The sequence below is a fragment of the Salvelinus namaycush genome, chromosome 5 (assembly GCF_016432855.1).
Source record: "Salvelinus namaycush isolate Seneca chromosome 5, SaNama_1.0, whole genome shotgun sequence".
Classification (NCBI taxonomy): Eukaryota; Metazoa; Chordata; class Actinopteri; order Salmoniformes; family Salmonidae; genus Salvelinus; species Salvelinus namaycush.
Genome location: NC_052311.1, coordinates 18,494,736 through 18,518,402, shown reverse-complemented (window position 1 = coordinate 18,518,402; position 23,667 = coordinate 18,494,736). Strand labels below are relative to the sequence as shown.

Here is a 23,667-nt window from a genome sequence, read left to right as displayed (position 1 = left end):
CATATTGTCTCTGTTCAGTCTATTGTCTGTTGCAGAAAACTATGAATCTATGGCCATATCAGGTCCCTTAGATACATAACAGAGTTGGAGTCAATTTCAGTTAAATTCAGTCAATTCAGGAAGTCAACTGAAATTCTAATTTTTCTCTATTGCTTTTCTATGAGAGAAATTGGAATTGGAATTTGAACGTCTGTTTACTTCCTGAATTAACTTAATTGAAATGTAATTGACCCCAACCCTGATACATAATAATGCAATGTCCCCATCCTCAGATGTGGGTCCTCTGCTTGGAGGGAATATTCATGTGGAATTGGGCACAGAGGTGCGTCCTGCACTGGACGGGGTGCTCCGTATGGCTGGAGGTAAGTCCAGTCCTTATGATGTCATTTCCTCTTTCAGGCAGATGCTGTAATTGTTTTTACTCTCTACCACACTGACAATACTGTCCTCAAATTGGACACAAGTTATAAGGATTTTTTAAGAATATACTGTATATAGTACAGTAGCATTGTAGTTCTTACAGAAATATCTTGTTAATTAGCTCATAACAAGGTGTACTTTAATGGCTGAAGTAGACATCCTTCTCTTTCCTTTTTACTTGTTGTCATAAAGTCAAAGTTCAGAGGGCCATTAAAGGTAACAGTAAATTAACCTTGACCGGTGACCCCTTGACCTTGAGACTTCACCCTCGTGTCACTCTTGTGATTGGTCCCCTTGTGGTTCTCCTGGCTCTTGAGCCAATTGTATGTAGCCTGGTCCAAGATTTGTTTGTGCCATTGGCGTGACAATGACTATAGGAGATGGCAAGACAGCAAAAACAGTTCTGGGACCAGGCTAAATTGCTAAACATCCCTGTGTGTGTACAATACACTACCTGCCTCTATTTGGAACTGTCCAAACCTACCTTGTGTGCCATCTTAATTATGAATCGATATGGATATATTAAGTATATGGCCTCCCAAGTTCCAACCTTGCTCCAACAGTGAATTGAACCTGCAACTATTGTTCACCTGTTCAATTCTAAAAGCTTCCCTCATGTGAATATGTGTGTGTTATTTTGTGTGTTATCAATGCCAGGGTATGGATGTGCATGTGTGTGTATTTGGTTTGTGTGTGCGTGCTTGTGTGTGCATACATTGAGTGTTTTTGTGAATCTACCGTGTGCATACATGTGTGTTTCTTTACTATGTGCACTCTCACACACACTGTAAATGTATGTAGTTCTGTCCTTGAGATGTTCTTGTCTATTAATGTTCTGTATTATGTCATGTTTCATGTTCTGTGTGAACCCCAGGAAGAGTAGCTGCTTCTTTCACAACAGCTAATGGGGATCCTAATAAAATACCAAATACTCACCACCTGTCCATCCTACCCCGTCCCCATCCCCATCCCCAGCCATGCGGGAGACCAAGGAGGCCCTGGAGAACGTGAGTGTGTCTCTGGAGGTTCTCCAGGAGGCGACAGGGAAGCTCCACTTCAACCTGAGCCTGGTGCGCTCTAGCCTGAACAGAACCCTCAATGATCCGGGCTGCAGCGACGAGGACTCGGATGCCACCACCGCCCAGCTCTGCCGCTCCATCCACAGCTCCCTGGCACAGCTCCACGTCAGCGCCAACTTCATCCGGGTATGCTGTCACACTTCATTAAAGATGATAATAATAGTCATACTGTAATAATTAGATTTATATAGCACAATATAAGTATATGTTGTATGTGATGTGTTGCAGTTACCTGATGTGAACAATCAGCTGGAAAGTGTGAATCAGGTGCTGAAAACGGACCTCAGCAATATCATTCAAAAGGTGAGTCTAGAAATGTTGCATAAACTTTAGGTACTGTATAAGTTGTGAGGTTTTCTTTGATATTTGTGATACTGTATCATCAATGTTGCCTTTGTATTTCCTTCTCCAAACAGGGCTTCTCCTCATTCAATGACACTCCAGGCATGGTGAGTGACCAGATGAGGAACGTAGTCGAGGGTGAGTGGCATCTCTTTAACCTCATTTAATGCTCCCCAAAAGGTTTCAAAATACACTAAATGAAGGGTTATATCATTTTGAGTGTTCAACTTTGCATTGCCAAGTCAGTCATGTTCAATATGGTATGAATACTCATTGACGGTAATGTCTTATACGCCCAAATAAGATCAATGGCCATATTCCAATTATCTACCTACACCTGAACTGTTGTACCCCAATACCCCAAAATATAACGTTGTATTACTCCATTATTTCACTAATGCCCCTGAATATATCCACTCTCTCCCTCCCAGGAGCCCGGGGCATGTTGGACGTCATTAGCACCAACATCAGCAGCTTCTCCAAGGTGTTCCCTGTACACAGCTCTCTGGCCAACTTCACCAACTTCATCAGTCACACACAGTCCAAGATAGAAGACTCTTACCCTGAGATCGATCAAATAGACTTCTACAGGTACAATCAGGAACTGGGGCCCTATTCCCTATATAGTGTACTACTTTTGACCAGGGCCCATGATGTGCTCAGGGTTTAGAATAAATAAATGTCTTCACCTGCCTGGTCTGTGGTAGATTTACATAAAGAGAGTACAATCTGTTGTTACTGAATATCATCTGGAGTTATTTCATCAGCACAGGTCACTGTGACATAATGTAATAATGAATAAAGAGTATATTCAGTCAGTAAGCCTTTAGGTGTACCCTGGACCTGACCCTGCATACATGGCCCCCTGTATTGCCCTCCAGCTGTGATTATTACACAGTACATTTGATTGAGCCCTGAGACAGACCTGCTGTAGTCTCCATTATTATGGCATTTTAGCCTAATGTAGTGATTGGTTGTTACTTGTTATGGCATCTTATCCTAATGTTGTGGTTGGTTGTTACTTGTTATGGCATCTTATCCTAACGTAGTGGTTGGTTGTTACTTGTTATGGCATCTTATCCTAACGTAGTGGTTGGTTGTAACTTGTTATGGTGTAATGGTGTACTGGCTCCAATGTTCCTCTACAGGTGGATTTGCTGTACTGGCCTCTGCTGCATGGTGGTTCTCATCCTGGCCTTCAACTTCCTGGCCATACTGTGTGGCACCATGGGATATGACAAGCACGCCTCCCCCACCACACGGGGCTGTGTCTCCAACACCGGCGGCACCCTTCTCATGGCGTAAGTATTTCTGGCCAGCTGGCCGGCTGTCTCTCTGGCTGGCTGGCTGGCTGGGTATATGTCTGTCTGTCTGTCTGTCTGTCTGTCTGTCTGTCTGTCTGTCTGTCTGTCTGTCTGTCTGTCTGTCTGTCTGCACTTTCTGCACTTTCTGCACTTTCTGCAGTATATAGAGCACTAAGAGTGTGAGTGTGTAGATTGATTGATTGAATGCTCTATCTATGTGTGTCTCCACAGCGGTGTGGGTTTCAGCTTCCTCTTTTCTTGGATACTGATGGGAGTGGTGACCGCCACCTTCCTGGTCGGAGGCAACGTGGAGAAGCTGGTCTGTGAACCCTTCCACACCAAGGAGCTCTTCAAGGCAAGTTATGATGTGATAACTCTTAAGGTGACAATGTTTAGGTAGTGTATGTGGTCCTTCTCTATAATCATGGTCTAGAACTATATGATGGTCTTACTGTATAATCATGGTCTAGAACTGTATGATGGTCTTACTGTATAACCATGGTCTTACTGTAGGATGGTCTTACTGTATAATCATGGTCTAGAACTATATGATGGTCTTACTGTATAATCATGGTCTAGAACTGTATGATGGTCTTACTGTATAATCATGGTCTTACTGTATGATGGTCTTACTGTACAATCATGGTCTAGAACTATATGATGGTCTTACTGTATAATCATGGTCTAGCACTGTATGATGGTCTTACTGTATAATCGTGGTCTAGAACTGTATGATGGTCTTACTGTATGATGGTCTTACTGTATAATCATGGTCTAGAACTATATGATGGTCTTACTGTATAATCATGGTCGAGAACTGTATGATGGTCTTACTGTATAATCATGGTCTAGAACTATATGATGGTCTTACTGTATAATCGTGGTCTAGAACTGTATGATGGTCTTACTTTATGATGGTCTTACTGTATAATCGTGGTCTAGAACTGTATGATGGTCTTACTGTATAATCATGGTCTAGAACTATATGATGGTCTTACTGTATAATCGTGGTCTAGAACTGTATGATGGTCTTACTGTATGATGGTCTTACTGTATAATCGTGGTCTAGAACTGTATGATGGTCTTACTGTATAATCGTGGTCTAGAACTGTATAATGGTCTTACTGGTCATTTGTGTCCAAGGTTTTGGACACTCCTCACCTGGTGAACCCTGAGTGGAGGAACTTCATCCCAGGGTATATGTACAACGACTCAGAACTGGATCTGACAGTGGAGAATTTCTACAGGTAATACTGTGCTGGATGTATGGATGTAGCACTTACTACTGGGGATTCATTTCTGTGTTTTTTAATGATGGCCTATGTTTTACATAGACTTGCTCGTCTATATAAACTCAGCAAAAAAAGAAACGTCCTCTCACTGTCAACTGCGTTTATTTTCAGCAAACTTAACATGTGTAAATATTTGTATGAACATAACAAGATTCAACAACTGAGACATAAACTGAACAAGTTCCACAGACATGTGACTAACAGAAATTGAATAATGTGTCCCTGAACAAAGGGGGGGTCAAAATCAAAAGTATCAGTCAGTGTCTGGTGTGGCCACCAGCTGCATTAAGTACTGCAGTGCATCTCCTCCTCATGGACTGAACCAGATTTGCCAGTTCTTGCTGTGAGATGTTACTCCACTCTTCCACCAAGGCACCTGCAAGTTCCTGGACATTTCTGGGGGGAATGGCCCTAGCCCTCACCCTCCGATCCAACAGGTCCCAGACGTGCTCAATGGGATTGAGATCCGGGCTCTTCGCTGGCCATGGCAGAACACTGACATTCCTGTCTTGCAGGAAATCAAGCAAAGAACGAGCAGTATGGCTGGTGGCATTGTCATGCTGGAGGGATTGTGGACAGTCTGAGCACTGATGGAGGGATTGTGGTTCCTGGTGTAACTCGGGCAGTTGTTGTTGCCATCCTGTACCTGTCCCGCAGGTGTGATGTTCGGATATACCGATCCTGTGCATGTGTTGTTACACGTGGTCTGCCACTGCGAGGACGATCAGCTGTCCATCCTGTCTCACTGTAGCGCTGTCTTAGGCGTCTCACAGTACGGACATTGCAATGTATTGCCCTGGCCACATCTGCAGTCCTCATGCCTCCTTGCAGCATGCCTAAGGCACGTTCACGCAGATGAGCAGGGACCCTGGGCATCTTTCTTTCTGTGTTTTTCGGAGTCAGTAGAAAGGCCTCTTTTTTTGTCCTAAGTTTTCATAACTGTGACCTTAATTGCCTACCGTCTGTAAGCTGTTAGTGTCCGTTCCACAGGTGCATGTTCATTAATTGTTTATGGTTCATTGAACAAGCATGGCAAACAGTGTTTTAACCCTTTACAATGAATATCTGTGAGGTTATTTGAATTTTTATGAATTATCTTTGAAAGACAGGGTCCTGAAAAAGGAACGTTTCTGTTTTTGCTGAGTTTAGAATTTAACTTGATTACTTATGGATAGAACCAGGTCATAACTCTAGATATTCCTGTTTTGTGGCAGCGTTTGATTTAAATAAATGTCACAGGCTAATGTCTGTGTCAATATTCTACCTCCTCACATTCCATCCGATATTGCTTATAATAAATGATGTAAAGGATTGAAACTAGGGAGAGGAGTACGTGAATTGCTTAGTGATCTTTTATGCCTCAGATTTCATCAACTTTCATCATCTCTCGATTAGAACAGGCAGCAAAGCTTTGTTCTAAGACCATCGCGTTATGTTTCCTTATAGAGACTTGTCGCCTCAGCTACTGCCTAGTCAGGGAGTTAGCCATGACATAGTGTGTACAGACATGACCATTCCTTTACTCTTACTTCACTCTCCCACGTGACCATTGAATGTGTTCAGTTATGTAACTACAAACAATGGACCTAAATGGGAAATATGAGTCATGCATGCTGACTTAATACTTTGTGTTGGATAAGTTTTCTAAAAGTGATTTGAGAGAACACTGCTTATAAAATGACCGGAAGGCAGCGATACAGAGCTGAATAGAGTTACAACTTTATTCACTGGGTGGCAGCAGAGAGAGCTAACTAACCAAGGAATTGAATGGAATGGAAGTGATAATATTGACATTTCTCTCTCTCTCAGTAACTGCAAAAATAACAGAAGTCTCTACTCTGCCATGCGCCTGGATAAAGTCTTCAATGTCACAACCTTGCTAAACTCCAGCCTGGTCAGTATTCACATGCATTGTGTAGTGTGCACTCACTCACTGTAGGATACTTACTGTATTCTGCATACCTGCACATAGTAGCACATGGATATAATACGCTTTAGTTACTGTAATCACACTCACACCGAATCAGACCTTTTTTTCAAGTAATTGAGATATGTTTGATTTTACTTGCCAAAAACAATGTAACCAGTGGAATAATCCCAAAAGTGTCAACTATGCCTATACTTCACACCGGTCAAGCTAAATCAAGTGTTTAGCTAACACTCTGCATTTCCACATTTAGATTCATGAGCATTAGCTAACAAAATGAGTTATTGCCAAAACAAAAAGCAGGCCAGTGAACTGTAGCATTAGCCAGCCTCCTGGCAAGATTAGCTCGCCTCTTTTATTGAATAGTAAATAAGGATGGATAGAGCTGGCTAGCATACATTAGGCTAGGTTAGGGATGGATAGAGCTGGCTAGCATACATTAGGCTAGGTTAGGGTTAGGGATGGATAGAGCTGGCTAGCATAAGTTAGGCTAGGTTAGGGTTAGGGATGGATAGAGCTGGCTAGCATAAGTTAGGCTAGGTTAGGGTTAGGGATGGATAGAGCTGGCTAGCATAAGTTAGGCTAGGTTAGGGTTAGGGATGGATAGAGCTGGCTAGCATAAGTTAGGCTAGGTTAGGGTTAGGGATGGATAGAGCTGGCTAGCATAAGTTAGGCTAGGTTAGGGTTAGGGATGGATAGAGCTGGCTAGCATAAGTTAGGCTAGGTTAGGGTTAGGGATGGATAGAGCTGGCTAGCATAAGTTAGGCTAGGTTACACAAATTAGGAGTTTTTTTCATATAGACTAAATACAAAAAGGTTTATGTTATTGACATTTTATTTATTTTGTTCTACAGTTTATCTATTGTTTTTCAATGTGGCTCTTAGCTAGTGAGGATTTGTTGTGTTTTAGCTCGAACTGTTCTTCTATTATATGAGTGTGTAGAAGACATAACGGAAAGAAAACAGGCCGTCTTAATCTGTACTTTGTATCAATGAATGGGGTTACCTAGGAAGCAGGAAGACCCTCTTTGAATTAAGAGGGGCCTACCCTGTCCCTGGTCTATGGAACCGCTCCACCCCACACCACCACTAAGGAAATCAATAACAAACCCATCTGTTTACTTAACGATGAAAGTAAACAACTTTGTTTTGATCACCATTTTGTTCTAGGCTCTCTAAAATAGTATTGACCATAGAATTCTATTTCTATGTTGTGGACTCTCGCGGTACCAGACCTCAACACCGAGGTCGAGGCTACTAAAGTAGAGGCTACTAAAATAGTGTTGGAAAACAAACCATTTGCACAAATGCAAACACACATTTTTGCTCTTGTAACAACCATGTGCAATGAAGATTGGTGTAAACAAACAGATTTGCGCCTGTAACTTGAAGGGTACCTACATAAGGATATCATAACACATTCGTAACCCATCCATTACATATGAAGTGTAACTAGGCTCCCTCTCTGTTTCCAGTACAACGTGGTGGTGAGGATGTTTGAATGTGTAAAATTGACATAAGGGCTTTATAAACCCACATTTGTTACCAATATATACCACATTCATAGCTATTGCTTATCTTTATCGATGTAGCTGACAATTCTCCCTGTGTTTCCAGTACACCGAGGAAGTGGCGAATATGTTTGACAGTGTGAAGATTAACCTGAGAGGTATTGTCCTGCTGGAGTCTGAGGGGAAACAGAGCCTAATTGACTTCTCTGAGACTGGCGTCGCGGAGATCAACTATGCAGCGTATCTGGAGGAGGTAGAGTACTGGCATTGAGGGGACATCTCAATCTATAAATACTTTCCCCCCTGGTCGCCTATCGTTCATTTCTATAGTTTAAAGTGACTTCCTCTACTCTACTCCTCTCATTATCTCAATAGTTTAAAGTATCCTCTCCTTATCTCAATAGTTTAAAGTGTCCTCCTCTCCTTATCTCAATAGTTTAAAGTGTCCTCCTCTCCTTATCTCAATAGTCTAAGGTGGCCTCCTCTCCTTGACTCCTCTTCTCTCTTTCGTCTTAATAGCCTACTTTGGCTTCCTCTCCTTCATCTCAAGCCACTGTAGACTTTTCAGATATACCTTCAAAAGACACACTAGTATACTTGTATGACACATCACTGAAGATAGTTATAATTTCAAACACTAACCTGCTTCCAAGCAATATCCTGCATTAGTGACTTATCTTTGAATGGAAGATTAAGTTCCTGTATGCAAGACAAATGTATACAATACTAACCAGGGTAGATATTACAGAACATCCTAACTTAACTGTCAAATCATATATTATCTAATTTTGGAGTGTACATTTAAGATGAAATACCACGATGGATTTAGGATTTGCTTCTGTTATGGCTAACCAGGATTTAGCTGGGGTCTTCCTGAGTACTTCCTGGGGTTTTCCTGATTTCTTTCCGGGGTCCTACCGGGGTCTTCCCGGAGTCTTCCTGGGGTCTTCCTGAGGTCTTCCTGGGTTCTTCCTAGGGTCTTCCTTGGGTCTTCCTGAGGTCTTCATGAAGTCTTCCAAGGGTTTTCCTAGGGTATACACTACCGGTCAAAAGTTTTGGAACACCTACTCATTCAAGGGTTTTTCTTTATTTTTACTATTTTATTATTATTTTAGAATAATAGTGAAGATATCAAAACTATGAAATAACACATATGGAATCATATAGTAACCAGAAAAGTGTTAAACAAATCAAAATATATTTTATATTTGAGATTCTTCAAAAAGCCACCCTTTGCCTTGATAACAGATTTGCACACTCTTGGCATTCTCTCAACCCGCTTCAATAGGTAGTCACTTGGAATGCATTTCAATTAAACAGGTGTACCTTGTTAATTTGTGGAAATTATTTTCTTCTTAATGCGTTTGAGCCAATCAGTTGTGTTGTGACAAGGTAGGGGGGTATACAGAAGATAGCTGTCACGCCCTGACCGTAGAGAGCTTTTTATGTCTCTATTTTGGTTTGGTCAGGGTGTGATTTGGGTGGGCATTCTGTTTTTTTCCCTATGTTTTGTATTTCTTTGTTTTGGCCGGGTATGGTTCTCAATCAGGAACTGATTGGGAACCATACTTAGGTAGCTTTTTCCCACATGGTTTTTGAGGGTAGTTAATTTCTGTTTAGTGTTTTCACCTTACAGGACTGTTTCGGTTATTCTCTTGTTTATTTTTGTTATAGTGTTCAGTTTTAATAAAACAAGCATGAACACTTACCGCGCTGCGCTTTGGTCCGATGATTCCTCTTCTTCAGACGACAAATACCGTTACAATAGCCCTATTTGGTAAAAGCCCAAGACCATATTATGGCAAGAACAGCTCAAATAAGCAAAGAGAAACGACAGTCCACCATTACTTTAAAATGAAAAGGTCAGTCAATACGGAAGATTTCAAGAAGTTTCTTCAAGTGCAGTCACAAAAACCTTCAAGCGCTATGATAAATGGCTCTCATGAGGACCGCCACAGGAATGGAAGACACAGTCGAATTGCTGCAAAAAAACACAACTAAAGCACACCAATAAGAAGAAGAGACTTGCTTGGGCCAAGAAACTCAAGCAATGGACATTAGACTGGTGGAAATTTGTCCTTTGGTCTTGAGTCCAAATTTTAGATTTTTGGTTCCAACCGCCATGTCTTTCTGAGACGTGGTGTGGGTGAACAGATGATCTCTGCGGACCAGTTTTGACCGGTACTGTACATCTATACATTTATTAATAGGGTTGGCTATACTTTCAGGATTACAAGATAGCTAAAAAAGAATATTCAGTGGCGGAAACAATTTAGCAGTGGCGATGCGCTGCTGCTAAATGAATATAGGGGAAACACTGATGGATCTCTTGAGGTTGATTAGTTTATAGCTACTCTTTCCAAAAGCACAGAGATATAGACTTCAGACTACAGTTAAAGTCGGAAGTTTACATACACCTTAGCCAAATACATTTAAACTCAGTTTTTCACAATTCCTGACATTTCATCCTCGTAACAATTCCCTGTCTTTGGTCAGTTAGGATCACCACTTTATTTCAAGAATGTGAAATGTCAAAATAATAGTAGAGAATTATTTATTTCAGGTTTTATTTCTTTCATCACATTTCCAGTGGGTCAGACGTTTACATCCACTCAATTAGTATTTGGTAGCATTGCCTTTAAATTGTTTGACTTTGGCTCAAACGTTTTGGGTAGCCTTCCATAAGCTTCACACAATAAGTTGGGTGAAATTTGGCCCATTCCTCCTGACAGAGCTGGTGTAACTGAGTCAGGTTTGTAGGCCTCCTTGCTCGCATACGCTTTTTCAGTTCTGCCTCAGATTTTCTATAAGATTGAGGTCGGGGCTTTGTGATGGCCACTCCAATACCTTGACTTTGTTGTCCTTAAGCCATTTTGTCACAACTTTGGAAGTATGCTTGGTGTCATTGTCCATTTGGAAGACCCAACTTCCTGACTGATGTCTTGAGATGTTACTTCAATATATCCACATAATTTTCCATCCTCATGATGCCATCTATTTTGTGAAGTGCACCAGTCCCTCCTGCAACAAAGCACCCCCACAACATGGTGCTGCCACCCCTGTGCTTTACGGTTGGGATGGTGTTCTTCGGGCTTGCAAGCTTCTTTTTCCTCCAAACATAACGATGGTCATTATGGCCAAACAGTTATATTTTTGTTTCATCAGACCAGAAGACATTTCTCCAAAAAGTACGGTCTTTGTCCCTATGTGCAGTTGCAAACCTTGGTCTGGCTTTTTTATGGCGGTTTTGGAGCAGTGGCTTCTTCCTTGCTGAGCGGCCTTTCAGGTTATGTCGATATAGGACTCATTTTACTGTGGATATAGATACTTTTGTACCTGTTTCCTCCAGCATCTTCACAAGGTCCTTTCCTGTTGTTCTGGGATTGATTTGCACTTTTCACAACAAAGTACGTTCATCTCTAGGAGACAGAACGCGTCTCCTTCCTGAGCAGTATGACGGTGCGTGGTCCCATGGTGTTTATACCTGCGTACTATTGTTTGTACAGATGAACGTGGTACCTTCAGGAGTTTGGAAATTGCTCCCAAGGATGAACCAGACTTGTGGAGGTCTACAGTTTTTTTTCTGAGGTCTTGGCTGATTTCTTTTGATTTCCCCATGATGTCAAGCAAAGAGGCACTGAGTTTGAAGGTAGTCCTTGAAATACATCCACAGGTACACCTCCAATTGACTCAAATTATGTCAATTAGCCTATCATAAGCTTCTAAAGCCATGACATTTTCTGGAATTTCCCAAGCTGTTTAAAGGCACAGTCAACTTAGTGTGTGTAAACTTCTGACTCACTGGAATTGTAAAACAGTGAATTATAAGTGAAATAATCTGTCTGTAAACAATTGTTGGAAAAATTACTTGTGTCATGCACAAAGTAGATGTCCTAACCGACTTGCCAAAACTATAGTTTGTTAACAAGAAATTTGTGGAGTGGTTGAAAAACGAGTTTTAATGACTCCAACCTAAGTGTATGTAAACTTCCGACTTCAACTGTACGTCTTCTCTATCAGAATCTGTTGAATGGGGGAGGACATTAAGTTTTTATAAGGAACATGATCGTCTTATGGCCTCTTACTGCAGGTTGTATAACTCTTTACTTAAAACCGACAACTATAATGTTTTATGACTTGTTATAAGCCTCTATGAGCCTTTAGAGTGTGATATTATAAGGCGTATTAAGGTTACTGTTGTTATGTCTCTATGTGCACAGTTGCACAACTGTAATTATAAGATGAAAAGACCGAAGGGGGTCATACATGCTTATGACAAGTCTTATAATGCATTATAACACCATCATAATACATTATAATCCTATTTCTGTTCATTTGCAGGTCAACAAAGGGGTGACTCAGGTGGACTTACTGTCGTACGCCAATGAGCTTGAGGCACAGACAGACCTTATGGTGAGAACAACATATGACCAACCGTCCAATAAAAACCTCATACTGAAAAAACAACACGGCTCCAACCAACCACACAATGTTTTCTCAGTGTACCAGTAGATTGAAGCTTTATTTACACCACGATCCAAGACAGGGAGCCAATGGAATGGGAGTTCAGATCTAAAACTATGTGAAAGCTCCTCGTGTCTTCATTAACTGCATAGCCTTGCGGTGGTTTGCTATCGACACACACACACACAAACACACACTGAAGCCGTCTCTGAAATCACTTTTTAATGTTCTGCCTTGCCTTTAGTGGTTGGAGGCTCACACAAGCTCCCCATTCATGGCCCAAAATGTTGGGCCACCTCTGGGTCCTCCACCACTTGCCATGGGCTCGGAGGCATTTGAGCCAGTTTAAAGTGGTCTTCTGTGGGGTGATATGTGCCCCTGCCTGTGCCCCCCTAGTATTCATCTGGTGCCCATCTGTCCTGGTGCCCCATGTTCTGTTGGCATTGAGAACACACACACGGTGGACACTGAGAATGGTTCACCCATATATAGATAATATAAATGACTTGATTCTACATGTAATTCTATGGGTTCAATATGTAGTTTTTATGCTGCATTACATTCATTAATTAAGGCAGTCTCTTATACTAAGTGGTTTGCTGTGTGTAGGCCTGTGTACTATAGAGTTTTACACAGATTGATTGCACATTGCTCTAAATATTTGTAAATGTATACATTCTGTACATGAATGTATGTCCAGGGACTCTGGACAATGGTGACCCTGGTAGTGACCCCACTCCCTGCGGGTGTCTCAGGGGAACTTTGGATATGAAATAAACACATTTCTGTGACACACTTGTACAAGGAACACCCACAAGTGTGTAACAGGACAAATATTAGCACCCCCCAAATTAATAATGATTATTACCTCTTTGTATGTGTGTCTGAACCTCTGTCTATGTGTGTGTCCTTAGCCCAAAGGGCCCCTCCAGACCTCTCTGAAGGGCCACGCCAATAGTCTCCGTCAGATCCACAGTCAGCTGGTCATCCCTATGGAGCAGGCCATGGTAATAAACTATCTTCAATCATTATTTTTTAGGTTAACATCCATGTCTGGGGCCATCAGTGCTCAGCTTCACCCGACTAGCAGAAATGGCCATGGCCATGCTCTACCCTCTTAGAAGAAAAGGTGCTATATCTAGAACCTAAAAGGGCTCTTCAGCTGACCTCATAAGAAAACCTGTGTGTGTGCGTGTGCGTGTGTGTGTGTGCACAAATATGTACATACATGCGTGTGTGTGTGTGTGTGTGTGTGTGTGTGTGTGTGTGTGTGTGTGTGTGTGTGTGTGTGTGTGTGTGTGTGTGTGTGTGTGTGTGTTCTCTTTACATACGGGAGGAATTTGACACGTCATTGTCAGACATCGATGCAACCTCAGTCTAGCTTTCATCTCTCACTCAAGCCTCTAGAATATAGAGCTAGACCGGGGCTCTCCAACCTTATTCCTGGAGAGATACCCTCCTGTAGGTTAACTCCATTGGTTGCATTGTGCCGGGCAAACCAAACCAAGTGCAGCATATCTGACATACAGTGCATTCGGAAAGTATTCAGACCCCTTGATTTTTCCCACATTTTGTTACGTTACAGCCTTATTCTAAAATTGTTTTTTATTTTTTTATTTTTTTAAAATCATCAATCTAAACACAATGCCACATAGAAATGTTTGCACAAACTTTAATATCAAATTTACATAATTATTCAGACCCTTTACTCAGTATGACGCTACAAGCTTGGCACACCTATATTTGCGGAGTTTCTCCCATTCTCTGTAGATTCTCTCAAGCTCTGTCAAGTTGGATGGGGAGCGTCGCTGCACAGCTATTTTCAGGTCTTTCCCAGAGATGTTCAATCGGGTTCAAGTCCGGGTTCTGGCTGGGCCACACAAGGACATTCAGAGACTTGTCCTGAAAGCCAGTCCTGCGTTGTCTTGACTGTGTGTCAGGACCCGGTGCGAGAAACAGTCACTAATAATCGTCAGAACCCAGAAGATGAGGCAGACACAGCAGTACTAGAGATGGTGGTTTAATTAAAGAACAAAATCTTCAGGCAAAGAAACTAAATCCACAATGTCCAAAAATAAAGCCAAGAGGCACAAAGTGGAAATCCTCCAAAATACAAAAGAAACTCCACAAAGTGGTAAAAAACAGCAGGGAAAAACAAACCTCAAAAGACTACTCAAATAATACACAAGAACTAAACCAGAGAACCTCTGGAAAATCCAACAAGAGAAATATCTATATAAAACAAGGCTTGGGCTGGGGCTGGGTGCTAACTTACAAACACTGAGCAAGGAACTGAGGAACACACAGGGTTTAAATACTAACAAGGGAATGACCTACAGGTGCAAACAATAATTAGAGCAAGAAAAACAAAAGGTACAAAAAAGGTGCAATGGGGACATCTAGTGACCAAAACCCGAACAGTCTTGGCCAAAACCTGACACTGTGTGCATAGGGTCGTTGTCGTTGTCCTGTTGAAAGGTGAACCTTCACCCCCAGTCTGAGGTCCTGAGTGCTCTGGAGCAGGTTTTCATCAAGGATCTCTCTGTACTTTGCTCCGTTCATCTTTCCCTGGATCCTGACTAGTCTCCCAGTCCCTGCCACTGAAAAACATCCCCACAGCATGATGCTGCAACCACCATGCTTCACCGTAGGGATGGTGCCATGTTTCCTCCAGACGTGACGCTTGGCATTCAGGCCAAAGAGTTCAATCTTGGTTTCATCAGACGAGAGAATCTTGTTTCTCATGGTCTGAGAGTCCTTTAGGGGCCCTTTGGCAAACTCCAAGCGGGCGATCATGTGCCTTTTACTGAGGAGTGGCTTCCGTCTGGCCACTACCATAAAGGCCTGATTGATGGAGTGCTGTAAAGATGGTTGTCCTTCTGGAAGGTTCTCCCATCTCCACAGCGGAACTCTAGAGCCCTGTCGGAGTGACCATTGGGTTCTTGGTCACCTCCCTGACCAAGGCCCTTCTCCCCCGATTGCTCAGTTTGGCCGGGCAGCCAGCTCGACGAAGAGTCTTGGTGGTTCCAAACTTTTTCCAATTAATAATGATGGAGGCCACAGTGTTCTTGGAGACCTGCAATGCTGCAGACATTTTTTGGTACCCTTCCCAGATCTGTGCCTCGACACAATACTGTCTCGGCGCTCTACGGACTGCACTGTCAACTGTGGGACCTTATATAGACACGTGTGTGCCTTTTCAAATCATGTCCAGTCAATTGAATTTACCACAGGTAGAAACAACTCAAGGATGATCAATGGAAACAGGATGCACCTGAGCTCAATTTTGACTCTCATAGCAAAGGGTCTGAATACTTAAGTAAATAAGGTATTTCTGTTTTACATTTTTAATACATTTGCAAACATTTCTAAAACCCTATTTTCACTTTGTCATTATATAGGGTATTGTTTGTAGATTTTTATTTAATACATTTTAGAACAAGGCTGTAACTTAACAAAATGTGGAAAAAGTCAAGGGGTCTCAATACTTTCCGAAGGCACTATATATGCATATGTATACATTCACCAGGGCAAATCAATCATATCTTTAGCTATACCTCGCACCTGTATTTGGCTCCTTAAAAGACATACTGTATACACTACCGATCAAAAGTTTTAGAACACCTACTCATTCAAGGGTTTTTCAAAACTATGAAATAACACATGGAATCATGTAGTAACCAAAAAAATGTTCAACAAATCAAAATGTATTTTATATTTGAGTTTCTTGAAATAGCCACCCTTTGCCTTGATGACAGCTTTGCACACTCTTGGTATTCTCTCAACGAGCTTCATGAGGTAGTCACCTGGAATGCATTTCAATTAACAGGTGTGCCTTGTTAATTTGTGGAATTTATTTTCTTCTTAATGTGTTTGAGCCAATCAGTTGTGTTGTGACTAGGTAGGGGGAGTATACAGAAGATAGCCCTATTTGGTGACCAAGTCCATATTATGGCAAGAACAGCACAAATAAGCAAAGAGAAACGACAGTACATCATTACTTTAAGACATGAAGGTCAGTCAATATGGAACATTTCAAGTTGTTTGAAAGTTTCTTCAAGTGCAATCGCAAAAACCATCAAGTGCTATGGTGAAACTGGCTCTCGTGAGGACCGCCACAGGAATGGAAGACCCAGAGTTACCTCTGCTGCAGAGAATAAGTTCATTAGAATTCTCAGCCTCAAATCAATGCTTCACAGAGTTCCATGTAACAGAAGTAACAGATCTCAACATCAACTGTTCAGAAGAGACTGTGTGAAATCAGGCCTTCATGGTCGAGTTGCTGCAAAGAAACCACTACTAAAGGACACCAATAATAAGAAGAGACTTGCTTGGGCCAAGAAACACGAGCAATGGATATTAGACCGGTGGAAATTTGTCCTTTGGTCTGGAGTCCAAATTGGAGATGTTTGGTTCCAACCCCATTTCTTTGTGAGACGAAGAGTAGGTGAACGGATGATCTCCGCATGTGTATAGTGTGGGGAGGAGGAGTGTGTATAGAGGAGGAGGTGTGATAGTGTGGGGATGCTTACACTGTCTGTGATTTATTTAGAATTCAAGGCACATTTAACCAGCATGCCTAGCACAGCATTCTGCAACGATACGCCATCCCATCTGGTTTGGGCTTAGTGGGGTATCATTTGTTTTTCAAAAGGACAATGACCCAACACACCTCCAGGTTGTGTAAGGGCTATTTGACCAAGAAGGAGAGTGATGGAGTGCTGCATCAGATGACCTGGCCTCCACAATCCCCCGACCTCAACCCAATTGAGATGGTTTCGGATGAGTCGGACCACAGAGTGAAGGAAAAGCAGCCAACAAGTGCTCAGCATATGTGGGAACTCCTTCAAGACTGTTGGAAAAGCATTCCTCATGAAGCTGGTTGAGAGAATGGCCAAGAGTGTGCAAATCTGTCATCAAGGCAAATGGTGGCTATTTGAAGAATCTCAAATATAAAATATATTTTGATTTAACGCTTTTTTGGTTTCTACATGATAGTAGTAAAAATAAAGAAAACCCCTTGAATGAGTAGGTGTTCTGAAACTTTTGACCAGTAATGTAAAGTTGTGTCCAAAAGTTTTGAGAATGACACAAATATGAATTTTCACAAAGTTTGCTGCTTCAGTGTCTTTAGATATTTTTGTCAGATGTTACTATGGAATACTGAAGTATAATTACAAGCATTTCATAAGTGTCAAAGGCTTTTATTGACAATTACATGAAGTTGATGCAAAGAGTCAATATTTGCAGTGTTGACCCTTCTATTTCAAGACCTCTGCAATCCGCCCTGGCATGCTGTCAATTAACTTCTGGGCCACATCCTGACTGATGGCAGCCCATTCTTGCATAATCAATGCTTGGAGTTTGTCAGAATTTGTGGGTTTTTGTTTGTCCACCCGCCTCTTGAGGATTGACCCCAAGTTCTCAATGGGATTAAAGTCTGGGGAGTTTCCTGGCCATGGACCCAAAATATCGATGTTTTGTTCCCCGAGCCACTTAGTTATCACTTTTGCCTTATGGCAAGGTGCTCCATCATGCTGGAAAAGGCATTGTTCATCACCAAACTGTTCCTGGATGGTTGGGAGATGTTGCTCTCCGAGGATGTGTTGGTACCATTCTTTATTCATGGCTGTGTTCTTAGGCAAAATTGTGAGTGAGCCCACTCCCTTGGCTGAGAAGCAACCCCACACATGAATGGTCTCAGGATACTTTACTGTTGGCATGACACAGGACTGATGGTAGTGCTCACCTTGTCTTCTCCGGACAAGCTTTTTTCCGGATGCCCCAAACAATCGGAAAGGGGATTCATCAGAGAAAATGACTTTACCCCAGTCCTCAGCAGTCCAATCCCTGTACCTTTTGCAGAATATCAGTCTGTCCCTGATGTATTTCCTGGAGAGAAGTGGCTTCTTTGCTGCTCTTCTTGACACCAGGCCATCCTCCAAAAGTCTTCGCCTCACTGTGCGTACAGATACACTCACACTTGCCTGCTGCCATTCCTGAGCAAGCTCTGTACTGGTGGTGCCCCGATCCCGCAGCTGAATGGTGTGGCAACAGTCCTGGTGCTTGCTGGACTTTCTTGGGCGCCTTGAAGCTTTCTTCACAACAATTGAACTGCTCTCCTTGAAGTTCTTGATGATCCAATAAATGGTTGATTTAGGTGCAATCTTACTGGCAGCAATATCCTTGCGTGTGAAGCCCTTTTTGTGCAAAGCAATGATGACGGCACGTATTTCCTTGCAGGTAACCATGGTTGAATGAGGAAGAACAATGATTCCAAGCACCACCCTCCTTTTGAAGCTTCCAGTCTGTTATTCAAACTCAATCAGCATGACAGAGTGATCTCCAGCCTTGTCCTCGTCAACACTCACACCTGTGTTAACGAGAGAATCACTGACATGATGTCAGCTGGTCATTTTGTGGCAGGGCTGAAATGCAGTGGAAATGTTTTTTGGGGATTCAGTTCATTTGCATGGCAAAGAGGGACTTTGCAATTAATTGCAATTCATCTGATCACTCTTCATAACATTATGGAGTATATGCAAATTGCCATCATACAAACTGAGGCAGCAGACTTTGTGAAAATTAATATTTGTGTCATTCTCAAAACTTTTGGCCACGACTGTACATATATATACATGACATCACAGTAGCGCACATATGTTTCTCCCAAAATACCATAATATCCCCATAAATATTCAAAGTCATTCTTAGTACTACATTCATATCACGTAGAAATGCTGAGTTTTAGAGATCTGTCTTATCTTTTTCTTTCTATATTTCTCCTGTAACTCTTCTACTTCAATTAATGGCTGCCAAGAAATATGTTAGAGCCAGGGTAAGCATGTGTCTCCAAAATGTATCTTTGTCCGTCTGTACTGTCGAGGGCTCTGCTCCATTCTCCCATCATTTAAAGCTCATATTGACTTTTTATTTTCAAATAAATGAAAGCCTATGCCTTGCTAATATCGATATCAAACGATATCGATATCATATCAAATTACAGTATTGGTGCCCACAATAAGTTATACATGTTCCTTGTACCTCGAATCCAAGGGGCTTCCCTGGCATGCCCTGACCATTACCATGAACTTCCATTCTCTTTCAGGCCATGGTAGAGATTCATGAATGAGATTCAGACCCGAATGACATGATTGTAAAAACTGCAAGATTAGGTCCTTTACAGGCTATGTAAAAATAAATCAGTCTTTAGGATTTGTAGATTAGTCTGTGTGTAATTTGTTAATCCTGCAATTATACTTCAAATCTGGTGCATGTGCTGACTAATTACCATGTACGTATACCAGCATGGATTTAATCCTTTGTCATGGTTTCCACGTATTGGTTATCACTTGTCTACACTTGTTCAAATAGTATTGAAAAAATGTATTTGTGGTTTCTACATACAATATATGGAAAAAAGTATGTGGATACCCCTTCCAACAAGTCAGTTCGTGAAATGTCTGCCCTGCTAGAGCTGCTGTTATTGTGCTGTTATTGTGTTATTGTGAAGTGGAAACGTCTAGGAGCAACAATGGCTCAGCCGCGAAGTGGTAGGCCACACAAGCTCACAGAACAGGACCGCTGAGTGCTGAAGCGCGTAGCGTGTAAAAATAGCCTGTCCTCGGTTGAAACACTCACTACCGAGTTTCAAACTGCCTCTGGAAGCAACATCAGCACAAGAACTGTTTGTCGGGAGCCTCATGAAATGGCTTTCCATGGCTGAGCAGCCACACAAGACTAAGATCACCATGCGCAATACCAAACGTCGGCTGGAGGGGTGTAAAGCTCGCCACCATTGGACTCTGGAGCAGTGGAAACGCCTTCTCTGGAGTGATGAAACACTCTTCACCATCTGGCAGTCCGACGGACGAATCCGGGTTTGGCGGATGCCAGGATGAGGCTACCTGCCCGAATACATAGTGCCAACCAAACCTTCAAGTTTGGTGGAGGAGGAATAATGTTCTGGGGCTGTTTTTCATGGTTCGGACTGGGCACTTAGTTCCAGTGAAGGGAAATCTTAATGCTACAGCATACAATTACATTCTAGACGATTCTGTGCTTCCAACTTTGTGGCAACAGTTTGGGGAATGTCCATACAGAAATGGTTTGTCAAGATCGGTGTGGAAGAACTTGACTGGCCTGCTCAGAGTCCTGACCTCAACCACATCGAACACCTTTGGGATGAATTGGAACGCTGACTGCGAGCCAGACCTAATCGCCCAACATCAGTGCCCGACCTCACTAATGCTCTTGTGGCTGAATGGAAGCAAGTCCCCGCAGCAATGTTCCAACATCTTTGCCTTCCCAGAAGAGTGGAGGAATTTATAGCAGCAACTCCATATGAATGCCCATGATTTTGGAATGAGATGTTCGACGAGCAGGTGTCCACATACTTTTGTCTAGTACTGTATTTTGCAACACATTCCTCATGACCAAAATCCACATGAAATAGCCATTGTTGTTGTTGTTGTTGTTGTAGTTTCATATGAAGCATTTTCCTCCCAGTGGGAACCATGCCGCTCTTCTTTCCCCATGTGTGATAAAACTAGAACCGTGTCTTCAAGCATCATGGTGATGCTTGTGCCTGTCTAGTCTCCCCTGTGTTTCAGTGTTGTGTGTTTTAGGAGTTATTACTGTCTCTAATCCCTGACCTTTTATCTCTGGGGTGTTAACTTGTGTTGTGCATTTCCCCTTAAAAGAGTACGCTGAATCAGAGCATCAGACTACTCGAAAGGACTGCCTCAGATCTGCCGGTAAGTGGGCCTCCTACAAACCATCTACCCTAACAGTTCACACTGTCTCAATCAACATCAAGCATTCGTAATGCATCCATAAACACTGAATAAAGACTACGTAACAGCTCCATAGACTGTTATGAAAGCATCTTGAGCATTCTCATGCTGTGTCCTGTCCAGAACAAAATCACTGATGTGCTGAAGACCATCGAAGCGGCCCAGTATCTCATCTCCCAGAATGCAACACATGTCGCCATCCAGGTGACTAAGATGGATCCCAGTCATTGTTTACATTTCAGTGCTAGGATAAAACACAGTAGGTAACATATTATCCCTTTCTCCATTAGGAAACAGAAAAGTACAAGCAAACCATTGTTGGTTACTTCAGGCAATACATAGAGTGGGTCAGAACCTCCGTAAGTATTTGTGTCCCAACAGTTTTTGAATGCCTATTACAGTTCTTATATTAGAATTATGACGTAGACGATAAACTAGTGTTAGCTCCCAAACTATGTTGACATACAGCTTATCAACTGCTCATTCTCTGAGAATGTTAAGACTTTGGGGTCTAAAAATAGAAAGAACACAAATGGAAACCAACTTTGGAATTTCGTCTGTGAGCTTTGAACCTTGTTTTTTTCCCTCTGGGCCTTGAACCTTGGTTTCCCTGTGACCCTTGAACCTTGTTTTCCCTGTGAGCCTTGAACCAAAATGTTCCCTGTGACCCTTGAACCTCGTTTCCCCCTGTGAGCCTTAAACCTAGTATCCCCTGTGACCCTTGAACCTTGTTTTCTCCTGTGACCCTTGAAACTTGTTTTCCCCTGTGAGCCTTGAACCTTGTTTTCCCCTGTGAGCCTTGAACCTTGTTTTCCCCTGTTGAGCCTTGAACCTTGTTTTCCCCTGTGAGCCTTGAACCTTGTTTTCCCCTGTGAGCCTTGAACCTTGTTTTCCCCTGTGAGCCTTGAACCTTGTTTTCCCCTGTGAGCCTTGAACCTTGTTTTCCCCTGTGAGCCTTGAACCTTGTTTTCCCCTGTGAGCCTTGAACCTTGTTTTCCCCTGTGAGCCTTGAACCTTGTTTTCCCCTGTTGAGCCTTGAACCCTGTAGCATAAGGAGGAAATTAGATAAAGCAGTACTGAGTGCTAGTAAATTACTGTTGTACTGTTTGAAAAGACTGCTTTTCACAACTTTATTGAATTGTGCCAAAAATAACAGCTCTGCTGACTTGTTTGCAATCAACTTAGTCATCAATCGTCCATGTGTAAAGCTATAACATCCATTAATTTTCCAGAAATTCCAACCGACAACTTTGGTAATTGTTCGCCAATGGTATAACTGTAACAGTTGCCCTTTGTCTGCATGGTTTACCCAGCTGACCATGGAGGTAGCAGCCTGCAAACCCTTCAGCAACATCGTGGACACAGTGGAGATCGTAGCCTGCAGCTTCTTGGTCGACTCGTTGGTAACTAAAAAAGCAATATAAGGGGTCCTTTGAAAACATGCCTGAAACGTCAGTTGGGTGGTTGGTATACAGACAGGCAGGCATGCAGGAAGGGCCTTGCTTGGGGGGGGGGGGGGGGTCTCTGGAGAAGGATCACGTTACTATACCGGAACTCTATGTCCACACAACCATGTGCATTCTACCGGGATGGATTCACACAGCCCCCTCAGTGTTTACCTCCAAAACCCACTAGCTCCCAAGGCCCGGAAGACAGGGCGGGGTTCTTTCTGAGGGCCCCAGGTTTTAGCGGCCCCTAATGGCTTGATATACACTACCAGTCAAACGTTTGAACACACCTACTCATTCAATAATGTTTCTTTCTTTTTTGTAGAATAATAGTGAACGCATCAAAACTATGAAATAACACATATGGAATCATGTAGTAACCAAAGAAGTGTTAAATTAAAATAGATTTTAGATTTTAGATTCTTCAAAGTAGCCACCCTTTGCCTTGATGACAGCTTTGGCCAGCTTGATGACAGCCTTGGCCATTCTCTCAACCAGCTTCACCTGGAATACTTTCCAGGTGAACAGTCTTGAAGGAGTTCCCACATACGCTGAGCATTCGTTGGCTGCTTTTCCTTCACTCTGCGGTCCGACTCATCCCAAACCATCTCAATTGGGTTGAGGTCGGGTGATTGTGAAGACCAGGTCATCTGATGCAGCACCATCACTCTCCTTCTTGGTCAAGTAGCACTTACACAGCCTGGAGGTGTGTTTTGGGTCATTGTCCTGTTGAAGAATAAATTATAGTCCCACTAAGCGCAAACCAGATGGGATGGCGTATCGCTGCGGAATGCTGTGGTAGCCATGCTGGTTAAGTGTGCATTGAATTCTAAATATATCACAGACAGTGTCACCAGCAAAGCACCATCACACCACCTCCTCCATGCTTCACGGTGGGAAGCACACATGGGGAGATCATCCGTTCACCTACTCTGCATCTCACAAAGACACGGCGGTTGGAACCAAAAATCGCACATTTGGACTCATCAGACCAAAGGACATATTCCCACCGGTCTAATGTCCATTGCTCGTGTTTCTTGGCCCAAACAAGTCTCTTCTTATTATTGGTGTCCTTTAGTAGTGAT

The 23,667-nt window shown here is 42.5% G+C and overlaps 1 protein-coding gene across 1 annotated transcript in view; it reads left to right on the top strand.

Moving 5' to 3' along the window:
• The window catches only part of LOC120046956 (prominin-1-A-like), a 113,455-nt gene that overhangs the window by 76,758 nt on the left and 13,030 nt on the right, over window positions 1-23,667 (top strand). The window contains exons 7-24 of the mRNA XM_038992508.1: window positions 273-362; window positions 613-636; window positions 1,396-1,625; window positions 1,728-1,802; window positions 1,916-1,979; window positions 2,273-2,432; window positions 2,990-3,142; window positions 3,377-3,500; window positions 4,289-4,392; window positions 6,247-6,331; window positions 7,982-8,128; window positions 12,217-12,288; window positions 13,254-13,346; window positions 19,160-19,177; window positions 21,042-21,095; window positions 21,258-21,338; window positions 21,425-21,493; window positions 22,448-22,537. Coding sequence (XP_038848436.1) covers window positions 273-362; window positions 613-636; window positions 1,396-1,625; window positions 1,728-1,802; window positions 1,916-1,979; window positions 2,273-2,432; window positions 2,990-3,142; window positions 3,377-3,500; window positions 4,289-4,392; window positions 6,247-6,331; window positions 7,982-8,128; window positions 12,217-12,288; window positions 13,254-13,346; window positions 19,160-19,177; window positions 21,042-21,095; window positions 21,258-21,338; window positions 21,425-21,493; window positions 22,448-22,537 — 1,733 coding nt within the window. The remainder of the gene's footprint in view (window positions 1-272; window positions 363-612; window positions 637-1,395; window positions 1,626-1,727; window positions 1,803-1,915; window positions 1,980-2,272; window positions 2,433-2,989; window positions 3,143-3,376; window positions 3,501-4,288; window positions 4,393-6,246; window positions 6,332-7,981; window positions 8,129-12,216; window positions 12,289-13,253; window positions 13,347-19,159; window positions 19,178-21,041; window positions 21,096-21,257; window positions 21,339-21,424; window positions 21,494-22,447; window positions 22,538-23,667) is intronic.